Source organism: Urocitellus parryii, chromosome 12 (assembly GCF_045843805.1).
Source record: "Urocitellus parryii isolate mUroPar1 chromosome 12, mUroPar1.hap1, whole genome shotgun sequence".
NCBI classification, from domain to species: Eukaryota; Metazoa; Chordata; class Mammalia; order Rodentia; family Sciuridae; genus Urocitellus; species Urocitellus parryii.
This window is the reverse complement of record NC_135542.1, coordinates 10,862,146-10,883,398: the sequence shown is the minus strand read 5'-3', so window position 1 is coordinate 10,883,398 and position 21,253 is coordinate 10,862,146. Positions and strand designations below refer to the sequence as shown.

The window sequence follows — 21,253 nt, the reverse complement described above, 5'->3', positions numbered from 1 at the left end:
ATTACAGGCGTGTGCCACCACACACTGGCCAATTTTCTCTCTTAACTCTGATCTTGAGATGTCACATGCATTAAGTACAGCAACGGTTTTCTTAGGAAGTGAATTAAAACAAAAATTCAGTGAATCACAAGGAGACGCAGCACTGCTTTCCTTGGTCTGGAAGGCGCACCTACACCGGAATCTGAAGGCACACGCAGAGTGCAAAGGCTTCAAGCGAAAAATCATTCATAGACCTGTGATTTCAATATTTCATGTCAGGTAACTTTATGACTTACTCTCATAGGATGTGTTCAGAAGATAGGGAACACAGAGTGGGACGATAATGAGTGGCCATTAGTAATTTAAAGTATAGTCTCAGCTGTTGAGTCACTGGCCTATGAAGAGTCCGGCTCCCTCTGGCCCGTTTCTGGGGTTTACAGACCACTGTGATGCCAATCAACCCTGGGGATGCCAACTGGCTTTGCTTCTCCACAGTCACAGACATGGCTGTAGGAGCAGGGGAGTGGAGGTGCCCAGCTGTCCCCATCACAGAAGACCGGGGTCACTTCCTTCCCTAGCAGAGGAGGAAGGGAGGAATGTCCAGGATGGACCTCTAGCACCTTAAATCCACATGAGAACACCGGCTTCCCACTCTAGACCTATGGGAGGGAACCACTCTGAAGAACCCGGAGTCTTGGCACAGGCTGTCCACATCTTATCCAACGGGCTCCAGAGCAGAACAGTTTCAGATCTGGGATTTTTTTCTTTTCTTTTAATTTTTTTTTTGCAGTATTTTCATATACATAGTGATGTATCTTGGGGAGGGGATCCAAGTCTAAATATGAAATTCATTTTTGTTGCACACCGGCCTTACAACCATAAACCTAAAGGTAATTTGATAGACTATTATGAATAACATTATGCACGAAACAGTTTTATGGTGTGGAGTTTTCCACTTGGTGTGACAGTGGCACTCCAAACAGTTGTGGCTTTTGGAACAATTTGGATTTCGAGTTTTGGATGAGGGATGCTCAAGTTGTATCTGCAGAACTATCCATTCATTATTTTCTTTTCATGCTTTTGTTTTGGGGGGGGGGTGGGTACCAGGGATTGAACTAAGAGGCACTCAACCACTGAGCTGCATCCCCAGCCCTATTTTGTATTTTATTTAGAGACAGGGTCTCACTGAGTTGCTTAGGGCCTTGCTTTTGCGGAGGCTGGCTTTGAACTCGCCGTTCTCCTGCTTCAGCCTCCCAAGCGGCCAGGATTACAGGCGTGTGCCACTGTGTCCAGCTCTTTTAATGCTTTTTTTTTTATTGTGGCAAATTACACATCACACATTTTAAACATTCAAGTGCACTATTAAGTGGCATTGAGGACACTCATGGCGGCGAGCAACCAACATACTACCGTTTTCTTACAAAGAGGCCAAACTCTTCTCAGTAGTCCCCAGCTCAATCACCCCGACCCCTCCTGCAGGCGCGTGGCAACTGTGGCATTAACTACAAGGGTTAAAACTTGTTCTCATCCAGGGGCCCCTCCTGCCACCTCCTCCTTGGCTCGATGACAGGCAGCAAGTCCATATTAATCCTCAAGTGTTCCCAAGCACACTAAACCTTTTAAAGGGCAATTAGTAGCTTTATACAACTCGTTATTTATTTACTCAAAAGACTGTGACTTCTTCTGGTCTTCCCTCTTCTATTGTGTAAAGTACATGTTTGGGACTTTTTAAAATGTGTATTATTTACCTGATAGGACTCAATAGCTTCTCTGGAACCATTCTGTTTTATTGTGGAAATGAGTACTATAGAGGCTCTTTAAAAGCTGGGTTTTAGACCTGACAGCCTGGTTTGTTCTCCTTGTTAATGTCCTATTAATGCAGCCTCCAGAGCTAACAGTCACTAAAGGGCTGTGAGGGACACTTATGTGACTTCCCTGTAGGAGCAGTGAGGCTGAGGGTCTCTATCTCTGCGAATGCAGATGGATGCCACAGCATCCTGTTAGAGAGGGGAGCCCTGCCGGGCGGCTCAGCCAGCCCTGGGTGCGCTCTATGCCCCCCCAGACAATGCTGCACCCACATTTCCCCTGCTATCTGTAGACTACTGTATGCTTTTTGGGGGGTTGAGTACTGGAGATTGAATTCAGGGGCACTTGACCACTGAGTCACATCCCCAGCCCTATTTTGTATTTTATTTAGTGAGAGGGTCTCATTGAGTTGCTTAGCACCTGGCTTTTGCTGGGGCTGGCTTTGAACTCGTGATCCTCCTGCCTCAGCCTCCAGAGCTGCTGGGGTTACAGGTGTGGGCCATTGCACCTGACATGCTGTTTGCTTTTGAAATAAGTATTATTTGCTTGGAAATAATAAAATGTAGCCGATTCTTTGGAGACCAGCTGGAAGAACATCAGGAAATGAACCAGGATTGAGCCTTCCAGGGCATGGAGCAGAAAGACGGTGGCGAGACGGAGAGGCACACATGAAGCTCTCTTAGGTCCCAGGGCTCAGCTTTCAGGGGAGGAGAAGCTGGATTAGAACAGGTTACAAAGCAGGGATGGGTGAGGATCAGCAAAGGACATTTCTTGGGATCTGTTGACATTTGTTTTCCGAGAATGTCCATATGAAAAGATGCCAAACTCTTATTTACCAGTTGTTTCTTGTATTTTAACATTCTACTATTTTTCACACTTTTTTTTTTTTAAGCCTAGGAGAGGACTACGTTAGAGAGCATCTTCCGGTGTGTGGATGAGGGTGTTTCTTAGGTGCAATAGGGTAATTATTAGCGTGTGGAAGAGGAACGAAGCACCTTTTCTAGTAGTCACCTCACTTGATGTCCCTCCACCTGCAGAATGGGCATTTATCATCATCCTGTTTATGCCACGAGGAAGTCAAGACTCAGATGTGTAAATACTTTATGCAAAGTCAATTCCAGCCGCAGGTGCAAGGATCTGAAGTCCCACACCTGCTCTGCGATGTCTTGTGAAGAAAGGAGAGAGGAGGAACAGAAGGTTGTGGGTTTCTCTTTTTCCCTTTTTATCATGAGAGCAGAGTTGAGGGGCATAATTTTCATTCTTGGTCTGTCTTGTTTGAAAGGCATGCAGTCAGGGAGGATTTTGTACAAAGTCCTACCTACTGTTCAGGACAAGGTTCCTGCCTCAGGAATGGCGGGGACATCAATACACTGAGCCAGCAGAGGACAGAAGCCGCGATTCCATGAGGCGCCGATGGACTAGGAGCCAGTGAGTGGCTAGGTGAGGTGTCCCTGGAAGATGAGGCTTGATCCACACTTGAAGGATATGCTTCAGAGCCAAGGAAGTCTCCTGCCCTGCTCCCTGGTGCTGTTTACAGCCCCAGCCACTGTCCCTTCAGGTGCCCACCCCACCACAGAAGCCGGGACTTGCACTCCCTGACCACCCTGCAGCCCAGCCCTGCTCATGTCTGCCACTCCCCCTGAAATCTCTGCCTTTCTCCATCCCTGGGTCACTGGCACAACCATCTATCACACGCTACTTAAAATGCCCCTTCCCAGTCCCCGTCCCCTGCGTTCCGTGAGCACGGCAATGCTGTCCCTGCATCTTTAATGCACAGTTATTTCCTCACACTTGACGCATGTGTGTTGTGTGTGTGTGTGTGTGTGTGTGTGTGTGTGTGTGTGTGTGTGACTGAAGCAGCTAGGAGCACTGACTCCTGCACGCATCTGGAAACTCCGACCCATCTGGCTTTAGGGAAGTGAATTGGGACATGCAGAGATGTGGAATTTCACTGACGACATCCTCTCTTGAAGGCCTTCGTGTTGAATTCCTTCTTGGGTGGTGAGGGGTTTCTTGGGAGGTTCAGTGTACCGCCTGACACGGGACGGTTCTGACAGGACCCAGGACTATTTATGTACCTGGCAACATCTGAGCATGCACCGTGTTTCATATCTGTGCCTGCGTGTCTCCACCACACCGGACACTCCTTGGGAGTGGAATCATTGGCCGTGAATTCTGGTGTCTTCCACAAAGACCCACTCGATGGCTGACCCATTCTATGGGTTCAGGACTCTAAAATATTCATTGAATGAATCAAGGGGAAAAAGCAGCGTGAATAATCGGTGGAAATCACAGGACAGGCTTTAAGTCCTGTTGATGCAGGAAGCAGAAATTAAGAGAGGACAAGAGGGGGGCGGGGGCAAGGTCATCTGACCCGACCTCTTCTGGGTACAAAAACCTCTGTGAAGCACCAGCGTCATTATTTTTTTTGTCACTGGTTTCTATCTCAATCTCCCTCTAATTTAATTGCACTGGGTAGTTTGGATCTTTTACATGTTTGAGACTTTCCTGCCTGCTCTTGGACTCATTATTTTTCTAACCGTTCGGCCCCCCCACCCCCACCTCTGTGACAATTGGTAGTGTTTCCCGATTGTAAAACGCTCTAAAACACCTGCCTGCTTGGACCCTTCGTGGTAAGTGCTGCCTGTCGGTCTCCCCCTCCCGAGGCAGCCGTGGCAGTGACTGCATGGCCAGCTCCACAAAAGTATTTTCGACTTTGTAAGCCCAAAGGTACCTTCAATTAACCACAAAGCACTGGCTTAGTTGGTTCGTTCATTTGTTCGTGGCTTTCTCTCATTTATCAAAGGACTTATTGCTAGGTACGGTGACAGAGGCTGGGGACAAAAGGACAACCAAGGCAGAAACAATGTGCGGATGCGGAACACGGCCCAGGCCACCTGCCTCGGAGGGTGCCCCACCTGCTGTGTTGCTGCACAAAGGAGCAAGAGTCAGAGGATCTGGGGGTCTAGTCACGGCTCGGTCTCTTGCTCCTGCGTGGCCCTGGATGAGCCCCACCATCTGTCTGAAGCTCAGTGTTCTTACCTAGAAGATGGCTCCTCTGTCTCTCTCAGGGTTGCTGTACAGATGACAGAATGAAGACAGCTCAGGGGACAGTGCTCCAACACTCTGAAGCTCTTTAAAAACTTGGTATTCACAGGGTGTACCCAGAACAGTTACAAGGACTCCCTTGCTTTGGAGAGACTAGAACACGGGCCTCCGGGGCAGGGTTGATACAGCGCCACCTTAACAGTGTTGAGGCTGGGGTTTCAAACTTTCTTATTTTGGCCCTTAAATATGAAATAAACTACAGTAGTACCTGACAGCTCCGACCTCCATCTCTCATTGCCAGGGACTGGTAAAACGGTACCCAGAAGGTACACTTCTGGGCTAGGGCCCCCTCCCCAGCACAATCTCTCAGCTCTGTTGAGGGTGGTCCACTTGACTAGGAGATGGAGCTGACTGCAAAGCCCCCATCCTGCCAATCAGGTGCCACCTGCCTTCCCTGTTGGCTATGGTGCCACTCTGGTCCTGCTCCCAGACACAGACAATTTCACATTCTTCTACTTATGTGGAGGTGAAATCCCCTTCATGTTCGGCTATTTCCCATTTACTTAATATTATTCTATTCTCCCTAAAGGAAAAAGAGATTCCATGCATGAGATTGATTAGAGAAAGGGCAAAATGGAGACGAGCAAATACATGAGCCTGAAGGAGCCCTTCTCCTCGCCAGGTCAAGGCGCCTCTGGCTGGTAAAGCCATGGGCTTGGGGGCCTCCCAGCCACCACATCCCCACAGAGTATGCCGGATGTGCTCAGCAAATATTTGTGGAATAAATGAATAAATCAATGGCAGTTGTTTGGATTTCAATATAAATGGATCTTGGACCTGAGATATTGCCAGATGGGCAGACAGGTTACAGTCTGGCGATGCATCTCCAAGGCTATAAAAACACAGCCATTGCCCGAGTTGCAGACTGACATTTCAGAAGATGATTATATGCACAATTTAACCACGCGGCCATTTGTGTCCTCCAAGAGTGCCATCGCTTCAACAACTATGTTCATGCTGGCTTTCCTGCTCATCCCTTCCCCCCCTTTTTTTTATATCAAGTGCAATTTTTTCCAGCCTCTCATATTTCTAGCTGAATGTGATTTATTCATACAAAATTATGCTCCATTTTTATAAAACCCAAGTTACTGCAAATGATGCTTGAGGTTTTGCAGAAAATATTAATTCCTGATCTGCTGCTATAAAGCATGCCGGCTCTCCGTGCAGCAGCCCTGTCGCCCTGAGACAGATGGAAGCAGTCCCAGGCTATGATTAACTTCTTAGGCCTGGCAATTTTCTCGTGCTCCTCTGGCCCTAGATTTCAAGATTGACCTCCAGCTTCTCTGCAAATGCAGTCGCTCAGCTTGATAAATCACACGAATCCCTTTTCTGATCGGAGTTATCTACTATTTACTACGTGGGAAGGGAAGTTAATCGTATTCAAGGCACTTCGTATGCCGCACACACACACCCTTCCTTTTTCCTAACAGCAGTTTGCATATTTTCCACGTTACTGGTGATGCGGCAGCTTGTGGGGTGCAGTGTCCATGCCAAAGACACACCTTTATAAATGAACCTCACACCATTCATCTCTCTTTCCCTGCCTCTCCCTCCCAGCATCAAATACCATCAGCCGTAAGAAGGAAATGCTTTAGAGGTTATACAGGGTGAATAGGCAAGAGGGAGAGTGTCCCTTAGCAAACGGAGATGCTCTTGTAATTGGCTTGTGTATTACATCAAAAATTTGGTCACCTTGCCCTGCCCAGGACATCTGCTGAGGTCATTATGTGGGGGCATTGGTGGGTCTCTGGTAGGCCAGTTGACTCTCAAAAATATAAAACAGATGAAAAAACAATCAATAGTCAGGAGTAGAAAAGAACAAAACCCTTCCCGTCGCACCCTCACATAACTGATTCTGTGACTGCAGGGTGGGCACCCAGGCCAGCGGGGCTGAAGCCCATCCTTGGCTTTTTTGTTGAGATCCAGCTTCAACCTGCAATGTACTTTGGCTATTTTGACTGACCATCAATTAATCCCACTCCTCAAGCAAAAAACCAAATAAGGCAAAAAGGATTTTTTTTGGGGGGAGGGGGTGGTTTAAACATAGATGGCTTTAAATTTTAGATAACAGAAATATCACAGTTTAAATTTTTGAGAGTATATATTGATTATTGATTATAAGGCTTTCTGAACTTTAATCCATACAGTCTATTATTGATCAAGGGGGGTATAAGGAAAAAGTACTGCACAGAAGGGTGACCTCAGAAACAATAATGTACTGCATACTTCAAAAAAAGTGGAAGGATCTTGAATGTTTTCAACATCAATAAATGACACATGTTTGAGTAGATATGCTTAGCTTGATTTAAACATCACAACGTATGTGCGTATTGACATATCACAAAGCACTCCATATATACCTAGCATTTTCATGATTTTATCTATCAGTTAAAAAATAAATATAATTTAAGAAAGCACACAGTCTGAACTACCAGATATCGGACGTGTGCTAGAAAGTCTTTTTACAAAAATCAACCAAGAATCTTTGGAGGAATGAAAAGATAGACACTATCAGCTTTCAGAGGACATCTGCACATTCTCTAACCCCAGAGGGATGACAGTCTCATCAGCCCTGAAGGAGGGAATGGGAGATGCAACTCTTTCCCTTCCCTGCAGCTGTCTACGGTGGGCCAGGTCCCCCGACGGGAAGGCTATAGCTGCCTTCCCACAAGCCCAGCTCCCAGCCTCCGTCCACCCAGTTGACCAAATCCTAGTTCATTCCCAAGATGCACATCTTGTAACACCTTGTGTAAACACCCCTGTGTTCACGGGGAGTCAAGGTTGAGGGTGAATGGAGCAGATGTGCAGGACCCTCAGGCTCTGGGGTGGACGAGGAACCCTTGGTGGCCTGGCAAGAGCCAATCATGGGCTTTCCTGCGGGATCCTAGAATCACAGGACTCACAAAACACAGTGTGAGGTCTGAAAAGTGCTTTCTTTTTCAAGGATAAATATAAAAGGACGGCCAAATCTTTACGGAATTTTAAGAAAGAGGTGATAATAGGCTGAAAACAATAATATTTAAGGAAACCAGAAGAGCTTATGTAAATGAACACACCATAGGTGAATACCAGCTCTAAGCAGCCCGAGACAGGAGGGCCCGGGAATCCCAGGCCTGGGGGGCCTTGACTCAGTTCTGCTCCTTCAATGGGGTTCCTCTGGCAGGCAGAATATGGGGCAAGTCACACAGGGGCCTGACCCCGGGTCACACTGATCCGCTTTCCAGAAAATACTGGTTTATTTGAAAGAGTAAGTAACATGGCAGAAAATGACATCTGTTACTTGTTAAATTAATGTTCTTTATTTAAAGAACTAGAAAATATGAATCCAATTAATTCAATAGGTGTTTTTGAGTTATTATTTTGAGAAAGAGTTTGAATTGTTTCTTCAAATGACTACAAATGCTATCTGCGATGGAAGTTACTTCCACAGCCCCGGATTAGCAGAAAACACAGAATAAACACAGAGAAGACAGCCTCGCCCAGCTGCAGGATTAGAAGAGCAGGCAAAGCCAATTCATCTGAAATGAGCCACGCTCCCCAATTCTGTACAGAAAAACTGCTGGATGGCAGCGAAAATCTACCTGATTATATGTGAAGTTAGAGAAATTGAGAAGAGTAGTGACCGTGGAGTCTCTGCTTCTGTGCAGGTGATGGGCTTGGCAAGAGGTTCAAATGAGAATCTCAGAAAAACTCAAAGGGAATACGTTGCTCATCATTAAAACACACGCACATTTCCTACCCACCATGAAGTCATGTATCATTTAGGAAGGCTTTTGAATATATCAGTCCTAGCTTCTGAGAAACCGTCTTTATATTTGCAACCGTATCTTTATTTTCGTAAAATAATTTTTGGTTTCTTCTACTAAAGTTCAAAATGGCATTTTTTTTTTTTTTTGGTACCAGGGATAGAATCCAGGGGTGCTTAACCACTGAGCCACAACCCCAGCTCCTTCTTCTTCTTCTTCTTTTTTTTTTTTTTTTCTTTTGAGACACAATCTTGCCAAGTTGCTCAGGCCTTGCTAAGTTGTGGAGGCTGGCTTTGAACTTGCGATCCTCCTACCTCAGCCTCTGGAGCCATGGGGATTACAGGTGTGAGCCTGGCTATTGACCCTAGAGCCCTGTTCATAATGGCATTTTGAGTGTAAATTTCACTTATCTAGAGGGTGAAATTCAATTTTTTTAGTATATTAATGGGGTTGTGAAAAATCTAATCTTTCAACATTTTTTATTGCCTCCCCAAAAGAAACCTCGTGCTTGTTAGCAATGACACCACATCATAAACGGGGGGGCTTTGCCTTGCTTCCCAGTGAATTTCGTGGAAGGAATTGCTTACTTACAAAGAGAAGTCAAAAGGACACAAGACATATGTCTAGGAAAAGAATTCTTGTGTCTTTCCCTAAATGAGTTTTGATCCAGTGTCTCTCTTCCTCCCTACCCACAGACTCCAAGGCTCCGTCATCAGCTTTTGTGAAAAATCCCCAAAGCAATTCCAGAAGACCATGTGCCTGTCATTCTTGGAACCGGCGGGCTGGTGTGGTTGTCATGGGGAAAGCTTTTCACCGGAAATAAACACGCTCAGGTTCAGCCTGCCGCCGGGGAGGAAAGAAAAGCTCTCACCCATGTGCACCAGGTGGTTCTTCTAAGTGACAGGTTTTACCGTGAAGAGGCACTGAGCTGACCCGACTCCCACAGTCAATGATTGCTCATTCCACATAAAAGGAGCTCCGAAGGAAGGGGCGGGGGGTGAAGGCTCTCTGGACAATGCTGAGGTGGGGGGGGGAGGGGACACCTCCTCCCACTGTGTCTAGCACTGCATGTACTTCCCTTGTGGAGACACAGTGGCCTGATCTTCACCACACACACACACACACACACACACACACACACACACACGCCCCTTAGGAATCGAAACAACAAAACCAAAACCAAACTCCCCAAGAGGCTGGTCTTAATCTAGAAAGCAATTTACATATTCCTGTTTGACTACCTCTTTGCAGCCTGTTAGGCAAACCAGGATGTCAACCGCAGTTTGTGTCTTTTGATGAGATCTATATGCATCTCATTCAATAACAAAGGTCAGGAGAAACAAGAGGCGGCAGGGAGAGAGAAGTCTGGTGTGCAGGACCATGAACGGTGGGTGCACAAAGTCCTTTAAGAAAGACTCATCCAGAGACAGATTCCTCCCTGTGAGATGATATGGAAAGAGTGGAGAAAACATCGCACGATACATGAAGTACTTATTGCTGAAAAATGAGCTCGGATCCCAACCAATTCCAAAGTTCAGGATTTACAGCGCCATTCAGGTCTTCCCCCCTAAGTTTTCCTCTCTCGTTTCATTGCACAATGAGGGATTCTTCATACTTTATGTGAAATACAACAAGGCGATTTTTGCAGTAATAAACTCCACACATGCATGACAGATCGTGGCATGCAAAATGTTTAACATCCCAGTTCACAGATACTTTAGGGACAAAATCCGATTATGAATTATATGCCACAATAAATAGGGCTCGATGTTTCATAAAGCAATTTATAGTTCATAAAAATGACAAAATGTACCTGTCAGGCAGAGCGCGGAGAGCTGTTCTCTGGGTTGCCTGCTGGAAGAAAGGGCAGAGATGTTTATTTAATATTCTGACTTTTAAATTATGTGCTTGATCAACACTTAAAAAAACCTCTGTTACACACATTTTTTTTTGTCATGTGGCCAAATTTTAAACTACTTAGAAAGCCCTGTCCTGTTACGAAAGGAACATTCCTGAAGCGTTAACGGAGGCCTTGGCAATGCGCACCTGCCACCAGGGGGCGAGCTTGGGGAGGCGCCAGACACCTGACCTGGCAAAGAGCAGAACTATTTTGTTCTTACTCCCGGAAGCCATTTCCCCATTGCTTTATTCCCCTTCCCTGTAAGAAAAAAAGCTCTGTTTGAGCTGTAGCATTTTTCCCAAAGTAGGTGTAACTTTTGACTCATTTTTCCGATCTATTGAAAACATCTCTCCAGTTGTAAACATGGAAGGCTGACTGGAAATCTAAAAAAATTACTAATATTTTTTCAGATATGGTAATGATATTATGACAAATTTTGAAAGATCTTTTTTTTTTTAGAGATTTACACCAAAGTACTTATCAATAATAGGATATGATGTTGGGATCTGCTGTAAAACAATATGGTGGGAGGAGGGGAAATTGGTGGCATATTCATGAAGCAAGATGGCCCCAGGTAGATAGCTGTTGGACTCAGGTGATGAACCCACTGTGGAGTCAGTATGTTATTCTGGCTACTTTTTAAATCTCCTTTTTTTTCAGTTTATTAAAAAAAAAATCTAGATCTACACGACAGTAGGGTATATTTTGACATGTTATACATACATGGAGTACAACTTCCCATTCTTGTGGTTGCACATGATGTGGAGTTACGCTGGTTGTGTATTCATAGATGAACTAGGAAAGTTCTGATTCATTCCATTGTCTTTCCTACTCCCTGCCCCCGTCCCTTTCCTTCATTCCCCTTGGTGTAATCCAATGAGCTTCTATTCCTGCCCTTCCTTATCGTGAGTCAGCATCCCCATATCAGGGAGAACATTCATTCATCCTTTGGGTTTTTGGGATTGGCTTATTTCACTTAGCATGATAGTTTCCTGGCTATTTTTTTTATGTGAAAGATATACAATTTCCATTTTATACAGAAAATGTATTATTTTTTATTTTTCATTTATTAAAGTGATAGGATGTATGTGTGTGTGTGTGTTGAAATTTTCCAAGTAAACAAATAAAATAATAAGAAAGACTTCTATTTCTCTATCGAGACACGCTCCCAGTTGTGTGTGCCCTTTCTTTTTCTTCTTGCCGACTCTAGTTCTCATTCATTCGTCTTCCACCTCAGGGCACTACCAGGGCAAGGAAAGAAGTGGGTCAAAAACCCACAATTAGGAGGCCATTTAAGCAATGGCCCAAAGGCTGAGGCCTCCTCGGGGTGCACAGGTGGTCAGGAGCGAGCACACAGGCCATTCCACCTTACCTGGCACACATGTCCAGGTCACTGGTTACCAGGGACACCCGATACAGCGCAAGCTGCTCCCCCATCACAGTCAGAGAGCAGACAAGACAGACAGACTCTTTAGATTAGAAGAACGATGTGGCAGAATCCTTCTTCCTGTTGCATAAACAAGCATATCCTGGGTGGTAGCTCCATGTCCTTGGATCAGTCCACTAGTGGAGCATTTGCTGAATTCCTATGTGGAGATGACCATACTGAGCTCCAGGAGGGATACAAACAAACATAGAAAGGGCCATTGTCTTGGAGAAGCTCGATCCCTGGGCAGGACATCAGGGTAAAGGTTGAAGGGTGACGTGGACACACTTCTGACACAGCAAGAAAATAAAAGATTAAGGTGGAGTAGGGTCGGGAAAGGGCAGATAGGCGTGGAAACTAGTCACCGTGGGACATGCAGCTCCTCAAACAGTGCCTGGAACAGTTAGCAGGTACTCAGAGGGCACTCATTAGATACCTGAATCCACCAGGGAATCGGTCCCACTGAGACCTGAGCAGACTTTTAGATGGGGGAGAAGAGAGATGGATAACACTGGGCTAGATGGGAGAGGAAGGGGCTGCCCAGCCTCCACCGCTGGGTCTCCACTGGGGCACCCCTTACTCAACCCTGGGGTGTCCAGAACTGAGAATGCTACTTTCAAGAGGGGGATCATTTAGTGTCTGGGGCCAGGGATGCCACAGGCCTATGAAGAACAGGAAGGTGCCGTCTACACTGAAGAACTGGCCCCTTAAAAATGACAAAGGGGTTTGCAATCGGGTCAACTTGGGAAGCTGAGGCTGGAGGATTGCAAATGCAAGGCCAGCCTTAGTAATTTAGAGAGAAACTGCTTAAAAATCAAACAAACAAAAAGAGCTGGGTTTTGTAGCTCCGTGGTAAAGCGCCCCTGGGCTCAACCTCTAGTACAGAAAAAGAAGAAAAAAAAAAGACAAAGGGGTCTACAGCAAATCGGGAACACAAGAAAGTTCAGAAAGGAAGGCACAGGAAGCTTGAGCTTTGTGGACTGTCCAAAGGAACTGAGAAGAAATTAAGAGGAACAGCAAACGTGTGGCCTGGGGGTTGAGTCGACAGGTCTCACCACTCATTTATCACGGGTCTTGAGCGTGGCCTCACCACCAGTGACTCAGCCCACCCGTGACTGCAGTCTGCCTTTTCCTTCTCTGGTGGGATGCAGGAGCCCACCAGGCAATGTCCACACTACTCTGGACAATGGAAGGATCAATGGGTTCCCTTGAACCCAATCAACTAAGGCCCCCGTGTCCTGGCATGCCAGGGTCACAGCATGACTTTGAAGTAATGGAGTCGTGCCCAGATCTTGATGAGGACACCTGAGGCCAGGGAGAGAGAGAAAGGAGAAGCCAAGGAGCTGGGTACACCATCTCAGAGGACCCTATTCCTGCCTCGCTCCAACTCCTGGCCTGAGCTCCCCCAAGGCCAGCACAGCAGCAAGGGCCCTGAAAGCACCCAGCAGATGACAGGCAGTCATCACTGTTTGCAGGGTTGTCTGCTAAAGGGCTCTCTACTTCTCCTTCTTTTTTAAATATTTATTTTTAAGGTGTAGATGGACACAACACAATGCCTTTATTTTTATGTGGTGCTGAGGATCGGACCCAGGTCCCGCCTGTGCCAGGCGAGTGCTCTACCGCTGAGCGGCACACAATCCCAGCCCCTAAAGGGCTGTCTTCTTGCTCAGCAAGACAGCTTTCACTTTGGGCTGGAATGCTTGGAAAAAAAGAAAAAAAAAAGAAAAACAACAACAACAAAAAAAATAGAACTTAACTCTCTACTTCTGACTGCTGGGCTGAATACACAAGAAGTATTCCAACTCCCCCAAAGAAAGGTGGAATGTATTATTAGCAGGATCTCTTAACATTATCTCTGCCGGAGGCACAGGAGGTGGGCTATTCTTGGAAGAAGAGAAATCTTAAGGTCCCTGAATGTTCCCCTAGCCACGGAAATAGACCAGGGCTGGCAAGTTTTTGACCGTCTGCTCCTCCTCCTAAAACTCGCCCCACTGACTTTTAGGTTAGGGAAGTACCTCATGTTGATGTGCACCTGTTAGAAAGTGATTGAAAAAGCAAAAGCAAACCAAACAAAAAAGAAGAAACTCTGCACCCCACCACCTCTGGAGGCGCCTATGAATCAATGCACCACCTGGAGGTGGTGCTAACAGCTGGGAACAACTCTGCAGGACCCATGTTGGCCACTGTGGAACACAAGCTGGGCTGGAAGCCTGCAGCAAGGGCTGCTTTCCTTTAGCAGACTTGCATGATGCCTGCTGGGACCAGCAGGTCCTTCTGGGCGTGGAGACCTGGCCTCCCACCAGTCACTGAGCACTGACTTCTGGGAGTTTCTCCCCTCTCATCTGTCTCAACGCGGTGGTACTTAGCGACATCGATTGCCAGCATCGCTATTTTTAATGCCCTATTTTGAGTGTGCTACTTAATTGCCAGTTATTCTACACCATTAAAAACTTTACTGAGGACAGCTCATCACCCATTAAGAAAGGAGATGAGCATACGTAAAATGTTTTAAACCATTCCTTGAGAGGAGAAAACAAAGCTGCTAACATTAGATTAAAACTGTATGCTACATACCAAAGCCAAGATCTTTTTTTCTGCTCCTTCTCGTTAAAAAAGAACCTTCAGCTATGGCCCTCAATTTTTATTTACTGTTGGAAAATAATATAAGAAATAAACATTGAAATTAAAAAGCCAAGAAGAAAATTACTTAGGTGACTCCTGATTAAAGCCAGAAAAACTACTGATTGTAAACTAGATGAATTGCCCAATTTCATGCCTTCAAGAGTTGTATGTTACAGCAACCGTATTTTTTCTTTTGAGATCTTTCATCATCTCTTCTTGTAACTTTCTTTTTATTCAGTCCTCAGCAAATGTGGTTGAGAGGGTTAAGAGAATGCTTCATGATCTACCCCGAGTTCATTACTCATTCATGAATGACTGTGAAGATCAAGTCTATGAGATAAAACAAGTTTTCCGCCAAAAACAGTCATTTTCTAGGCTCTCCTCAACAGATGACATCTTTTCTCTGTCCTTATTACCATGAGTTTGGTGCTCGGGGACGTAATCAGTAGATATTCAGGATTCCATGTGTGCTCAATGAATTACAAGTCACAATCTGTTACGGAAGGCAAATCAAAGAGGAAATTAAATGGCCTTGTTGGAACTGGGTTGAGCACAGTACAAGTTCATGGATATTGGAGTGGGGAGGAAAACAAAGAAAGAGGATGAAATTCAGAGACTTTCCAGAGTGATCTGACTTCTTTCTTTTTAGTACGGGGGATTGAACCTAGAGGCTTGAACACTGAACCGCTTCCACAACCCTCTTTTGGGTTTTTAATTTAGAGACAGGATCTGGCTGAGTTGCTTAAGGCCTTGCTAAATTGCTGAGGCTGGCTTTGAACTCGTCATCCTCTTGCCTCAGCCTCCCTAGCTGCTGGGATTACAGAAGTGTGCCACTGCGCCTGGCCTGACTTCTTTCCTGATGGAAATAGAACTAACACCTGGACAGCTATAAAATTCAGTCTGAACTACCTACTGTGTGCAGGCAGTGGGCTTGATGGTGACAGCCCAAACAGACAAAGTCCTGGTCATACTGCACATAAAGTCTGGAAGCTAAAAAGGGTTACTGGGACTAGAGAAATGGAGGTGGGTGAAAAAGGAAGGGTTCTGGTTAGCAGAAGCTGGAAGCAGTATTAGGAGACCCTGGCTCAGCTGTAGAATTGTGTGAGGTCACTGTGGTGCCGCTCAGCAAGCTGTGGGGACAGTTTTCAGGACTTTTGGAGGTCCAATGCAGGAGAGTGGATACTATCAACAGGACACTAGGAGTCATGAAAGGGTTTAGGATGGGGGGAGCTGGGTAAAGCAGGCTTGTATATCCTATGTAACTTCCTATGACTCGATCATTAAAAAATGTAGGGAGTGAGATGATATGGCTTACATTTTTCAAATACCACTCTGGCTTCTTTGTGGGGAATGGCCAAGTCTGAGGTTGTGGCAGTGATCTGGGCAAGAGATCGATCTACATGATAGAGTTGAAGATGGAGAGAGTTCCTGTTACCTTATGCAGGTTTCGTGGAGGGAACTGGTCACTGATGGGACGTGGCAGGCTGGGGGAGGCATCAGGAATGGACCCCAGCTTTCTGGCTGGAGCTCCTGGTACAGATGGAGGTTGCTAATGGAGCTGGGTAGGCCTAGTAGAACTGGAGCAGGGGGCACAGTGGAGTGACTTTTGAATTGTAAAGTTCAAACTGCCAATGGGATATTCAGTGCCGAGGGAGAGGAGGTAGCTGGAAACAGGAGATTAAAGCTATTAAAGGCCCATCTAAGTAAAAAAAAAAAAAAAAAAAAAAAAAACATAAAAATGATAAAATGGTTTGAAGTTTCTGGAGCCACGTTTCGTGACTGCTCTAAAAGAGCTAGGCTTCCACTGGTTGGAATGTGTCTTTTTACCAGTGGCAGATGTGGGGGAACTTCCACTTTTACTATCGACAGTCCCAGGCTCATTCTTGACAATGAAGGATTGTCGAGAGAACCTCTGCAGTGGTGATTTGAATCCTGGTTCACCTGTGATGGGATGGTGCCCCTGGGCCCCATTCAACTTCCGGGTGCTCCTCAACTGACCTTGGGGTTATGTCTGAAGTTGAAAATACCTAAGTCAAAAGTGCCTTTCAGCTGGGCACAGTGGCACATGAGGGACTCCGGGAGGCTGAGGCAGGAGGATCTCGAGTTCAAAGTCAGCGAGGTGCTAAGCAACTCACTGAGACTCTCTCTCTCTCTCTCTAAATACAAATAAAATAGGGCTGGGGATGTGGCTCAGTGGTCACATGCCCCTGAGCTCAATCCCCAGTACCACCACCCCCAAAACCATGGATTTCATATACCTGACCTAAAGACCATGGTTGCTTAGTGGTACAGGGTACTGAAGAGTCCTAGAGTCCTGGGTGTGTCCCCTAGTGACTGCATAGGAGCCGTGACTCATGCCACTGTGCTGTCCAGCATCCTGAGAGAGGATGGGACCATAGAGAATCAGTCTGGGAAAAGATTAACGTTCAAAATCTGAAGTCCAGTTTCTCCTCTGTGCACAGAGCTCTCCAACCATCTTCAAGTCAAAACGTTGCCAGTCATAGACCGTGGGCCACCCGGGATGGCCCTCTCATTGATTCCCAAGCTCTAGGAGTCCTAGGGCGGAAACTGTTGCCTGTGCCTCTGTGTTGGAGGGCTTCCCCCGTGTTTCCTTCTAACAGTTGCAGAGTTCCTGGTCTTATGCCCAGATCTTTGATCCATCTCGAGTTGACTTTTGTGTGGGGAGACCGGGGATCTAGTTTCATTCTTCTACACATGGAAATCCAGTTTTCCCAGCACCATTTGTGAAAGAGACTGTCTTTTCTCCAATGTATGTTTTTTTTTTGTTGTTGTTTTTATTTTTTGCTTAGAGGTTTTGTGTTTTTGTACCAGGGATTGAACCCAGGGGCACTTAACCACTGAGCCACATCCCTAGCCCTTTTTATTTTCTTTATTTTGAGGTATAGGGTCTTGCTAAGTTGCTGAGGCTGGCTTGGAACTTCCAATCCTCCTGCCTCGGCCTCCTGAGCTGCTGGGATTACAGGCTTGCACCACCAGGCCCAACTCCAGCGTGTGTTTTTTGGCACCTCTTCAATAACCAGGTGATGGGACCGTTGCATTTCTTTTGGGAGAAGTTCCTTCTGTCAGATAAGAGAACTTCAAAGACAGCCGCTCCCTGCACTAGGGGAGGAACCCAGGGAAGGTCATGCATGGAGCCCTGGATTCTCAGGCTTCTGGGCCTCTTTTTATTCGAGGAGCTCAGCATGTCAGAGCATCACACCTGGGGACATTGTTTTCTGGGTCCTCAATGCCTGACATCTCCCAGGCACTTTGAGAGGAGTCTGATGTGAGTTATGGTGGGCCGGGGACAGCCCCTGGGTCACCTGTTCAAATTGTCCCTACACTCTCTCTTTCTCCTGACTGTAGTGGAAATCGCCTCCAAGGCCTAGCAGAGGCACAGGCGTCGGGACAGAGGATGGCAAAGTGATGTCACAGGTAGTATCCCCAGTGAGGGAGCAGGTCCTGGCGATGCTCAACAAAAGCAAGGATGCCTCTGTCGACCCCTCTCAGAAGATCAGCCATGTTAACATCTTCACTGACAATCTGACCTCGGATAAGGTGACCACATGAGTTGGTGACAGGAGTCAACTTATGAGATAATGCTCCTTAGGCAACTCGAAGCCCTAAGCAGTCTTCCCCATAGGGTATATTAAGTGGTCAATAAATTATCAGATTCCTAGTAGCCATCAACAGATTTAAACAATGCGTGGAGCTGGTCAAGATTTCTTCAGAGGTGAGTTTTTAATGAAGGTAAAACAGAGAAAGAATATAAGTTATGGAAAAAAAAACTATATTCCAACCAATCAACCTATAGATGGGAGATAGTGGCAAATAATAGTTTTTGTTATCCTCATCCTGCAGTGTCAGCATGGGGAAGAAGCTCTCTCTGGTGGAGGAAGCATGAACTAGGATCTCTCCCTTCAGCGATCTTATTAGGAACTTGGGACCAAAATCTTTCCAAAGCAGATGACAGGTCTTCTACCCCCCCCCCCCCCCCGGCCAGGACCAGTGCTAACCTACATCACAGACTCAGTTCACAGGAAAAAGAGTAGAGAATGCTGAGAGTTCAAGGAATGCTTAATAAAAGGGTGGACTGGCTCTCACAGTATTGGCTGAATGTAAATAGAGGGAGGAGCAGTTGGAAAGAGCCAGAAAATTGTGCAAGTGTTGGCTTGACTTATGAAGTCACCAAGAACCTAAGTGAGCTGCCCCCTGCTGACCCCGTTCATCTGGTTTCTTTCTTTATTGACAAGTTCTTCAGAGCCTGAAATTCTGCCTTCTCATTGTGTTCTTACTCAATATGGTTTGTATAAACAGCTACTAATGTTTGCAGAGAGCAGTCTTTATGAGAGCAACTATATAGCTAGCCCAGGGCACCCAAAAAAGCCAGATTTCCCCCACCTGTTTCTGACTCTTATCTGTTTTTTTAACCCCATTTACCCTCAAAAATGTTCTTATTTTAGGGTGCAGTGGTGCACACCTGTAATCCCAGAGGCTTGGGAGGCTGAGGCAGGAGAAGTGCAAGTTCAAAGCCAGCCTCAGCAACTTAGCAAGACCCTGTCCAAGATAAAAAGGAGTGGGGATGTGGCTCAGTGTTTAAGTGCTCCTGGGTTCAATCTCCAGTACCATCAAAAAAAAGTTGTTGTTTAGATGATAAGTGATATTGTCATCCCTGACTGCCTGGCTCCTGTAGAAAACAGGATGAGGTCAAAGACTATTGAACAAAATGCTTCCTAGACAGCATTTCTAGGTATCTGAAGATGCAAAATACCTATAATTACTGAGGAAAAAAAAAACAAAACCAAAGAGGAGTAAGATTTTTCCTCTGTTTTGCAAATGCTACTAAATGGGTTGAACCACAATGAATGGAAGCATAAGAGACCCATTGACTAGACTCAAATGAAAACCAGTGGCATAAAAGTGAAGCTAATGAAACTTAAAATGTGATCGTAGATGTGGAAGGATATTAGGCAGTGAGATCAATTAATAAATGCAAGTCTGAACTTGAACAAGAACAGCAAGCAAGAGGTAAAGCCCTCACCAGTAAAGATATGTGATCCGGTCTAAATCTCACAGCATGTTCCAGCAAACAGGAAAACAAACTATCTCCGAATGGCCCTGGTGGCTCGCAGTGTGGTAATGCACACAATGGGGTCCTAGGCAGACATAACAAAATCATGCCAGTTGCAGAAAAATGGAGAGCATCATGTTAGGTAAAATAAGCCATTCGTAGACAAAGAGACATATGTTTTTTTTTCTTATATGTGGAAGCTAGAGGGAAGGAAGGAAGGAAGGAAGGAAGGAAGGAAGGAAGGAAGGAAGGAAGGAAGGAAGGAAGGAAGGGGATCTCATGAAAGCAGAAGGGGGCACTGGTGTAGGGGAAGGGTCCAGGGGAGGGAGGAGGGGAGATACTGGGGAGTGAAATCGATCAGATTATATCATGTGCGTGTGTACCTATGCCACAGTGAAAGAAACCTGCTACTCTGTATAAATAACATGCACCAAAAAAATAAGGTAATAAAAAAGAAATGCAATTGTCTTAAACCTCTCCCCTTAGAAATCCCATCAAATAACCAGGAAAGATCAACCACCTGAGAAGAGAAGGGACTAAAACTTGTCACCACATGCAGACAGACTTTTCATCTGTTCTCTTGAGAGCAAAAGCCAGTTGGGAATGGAATCCCACCAGGGAGGGCCTCCACGGGAGCCCGGCCACGCCTCTGCCTCACTGTGCACCTGTGGCTGTGGGTGGGAAGCCAAGGGGCCCAGCCGCATTCTGAGTCCTGCCAGTCGCAGCAGCAGAGGACTGTGGGACACAGGGTGGGTGCTAACAGACAGCACCACACACGTGTGCTTGTCCATACGTCGATATCTTCAAAGTGACAGCACACATGCGAGAGTGGCCGCCATACCTACTGCCCGCTGAGCTTCCAGGAGACACTCTAAAGCATTGTGCGCATCTCAATTCCCAGTTCTTAGGAGTCAAGGTTAAATTTGGGGCTTGGATGATGATGCTGGGCTGCCTGTCAAAGTCAGGTGCTGATTTACCTTCTGGACGGCCCTCTGGCCTCCAGGTCTCACTGGAATGGACAAGTCTATGTCCTAGAAGTCTCTGATGTATACTTTTAGTTAAAGAAATGAAAAGCAAATCACAGGTAATAAGTGCCAAGTTCTATTAAGCATTGCCTGATGGGGGCTGGTGCTGGGGCTCAGTGGTAGAGCACTTGCCTGGCAGGTGTGAGGCCCTGGGTTTGATCCTTAGTATCATATATAAATAAATAAATAAGTAAATAAAGGTATTAAAAAAAAAGAATCTCCTGACAGGTCTTTTCCAACAGTTCCAGTCTTAGCAGGATTTAACGCAGTGACTGGGCCTTGGGATGATGGCAGTAGCTTCTCAGCCAGCCTGGGTAGCTAGTTATTCAGGCTCTGCTCAGTCCTGCAGGCTCCACCATGGCTCTGTGGTCTGCTCATTCAGACTTTGATCATCTGAAGCATCTTGCAGGGCAATTTTAATGCAGCTCAGACCTTGAGCAAGGCCAAATGATGATGGTCCATTAGGGACTCTCATCTTAGGAGATATTTAGAAAATCTGATTGATGTAATAACTGTGCACAATTTGTGGGGTACAGTGTGATAGTTCAACACGTGTGTACAATGTACAAT

The 21,253-nt window shown here is 46.0% G+C and overlaps 1 protein-coding gene across 1 annotated transcript in view; it reads right to left on the bottom strand.

The window, feature by feature from the left end:
* The window catches only part of Aff3 (ALF transcription elongation factor 3), a 407,982-nt gene that overhangs the window by 77,595 nt on the left and 309,134 nt on the right, over window positions 1-21,253 (bottom strand). Inside the window, exon 11 of the mRNA XM_077792041.1 lies at window positions 10,453-10,493. Coding sequence (XP_077648167.1) covers window positions 10,453-10,493 — 41 coding nt within the window. The remainder of the gene's footprint in view (window positions 1-10,452; window positions 10,494-21,253) is intronic.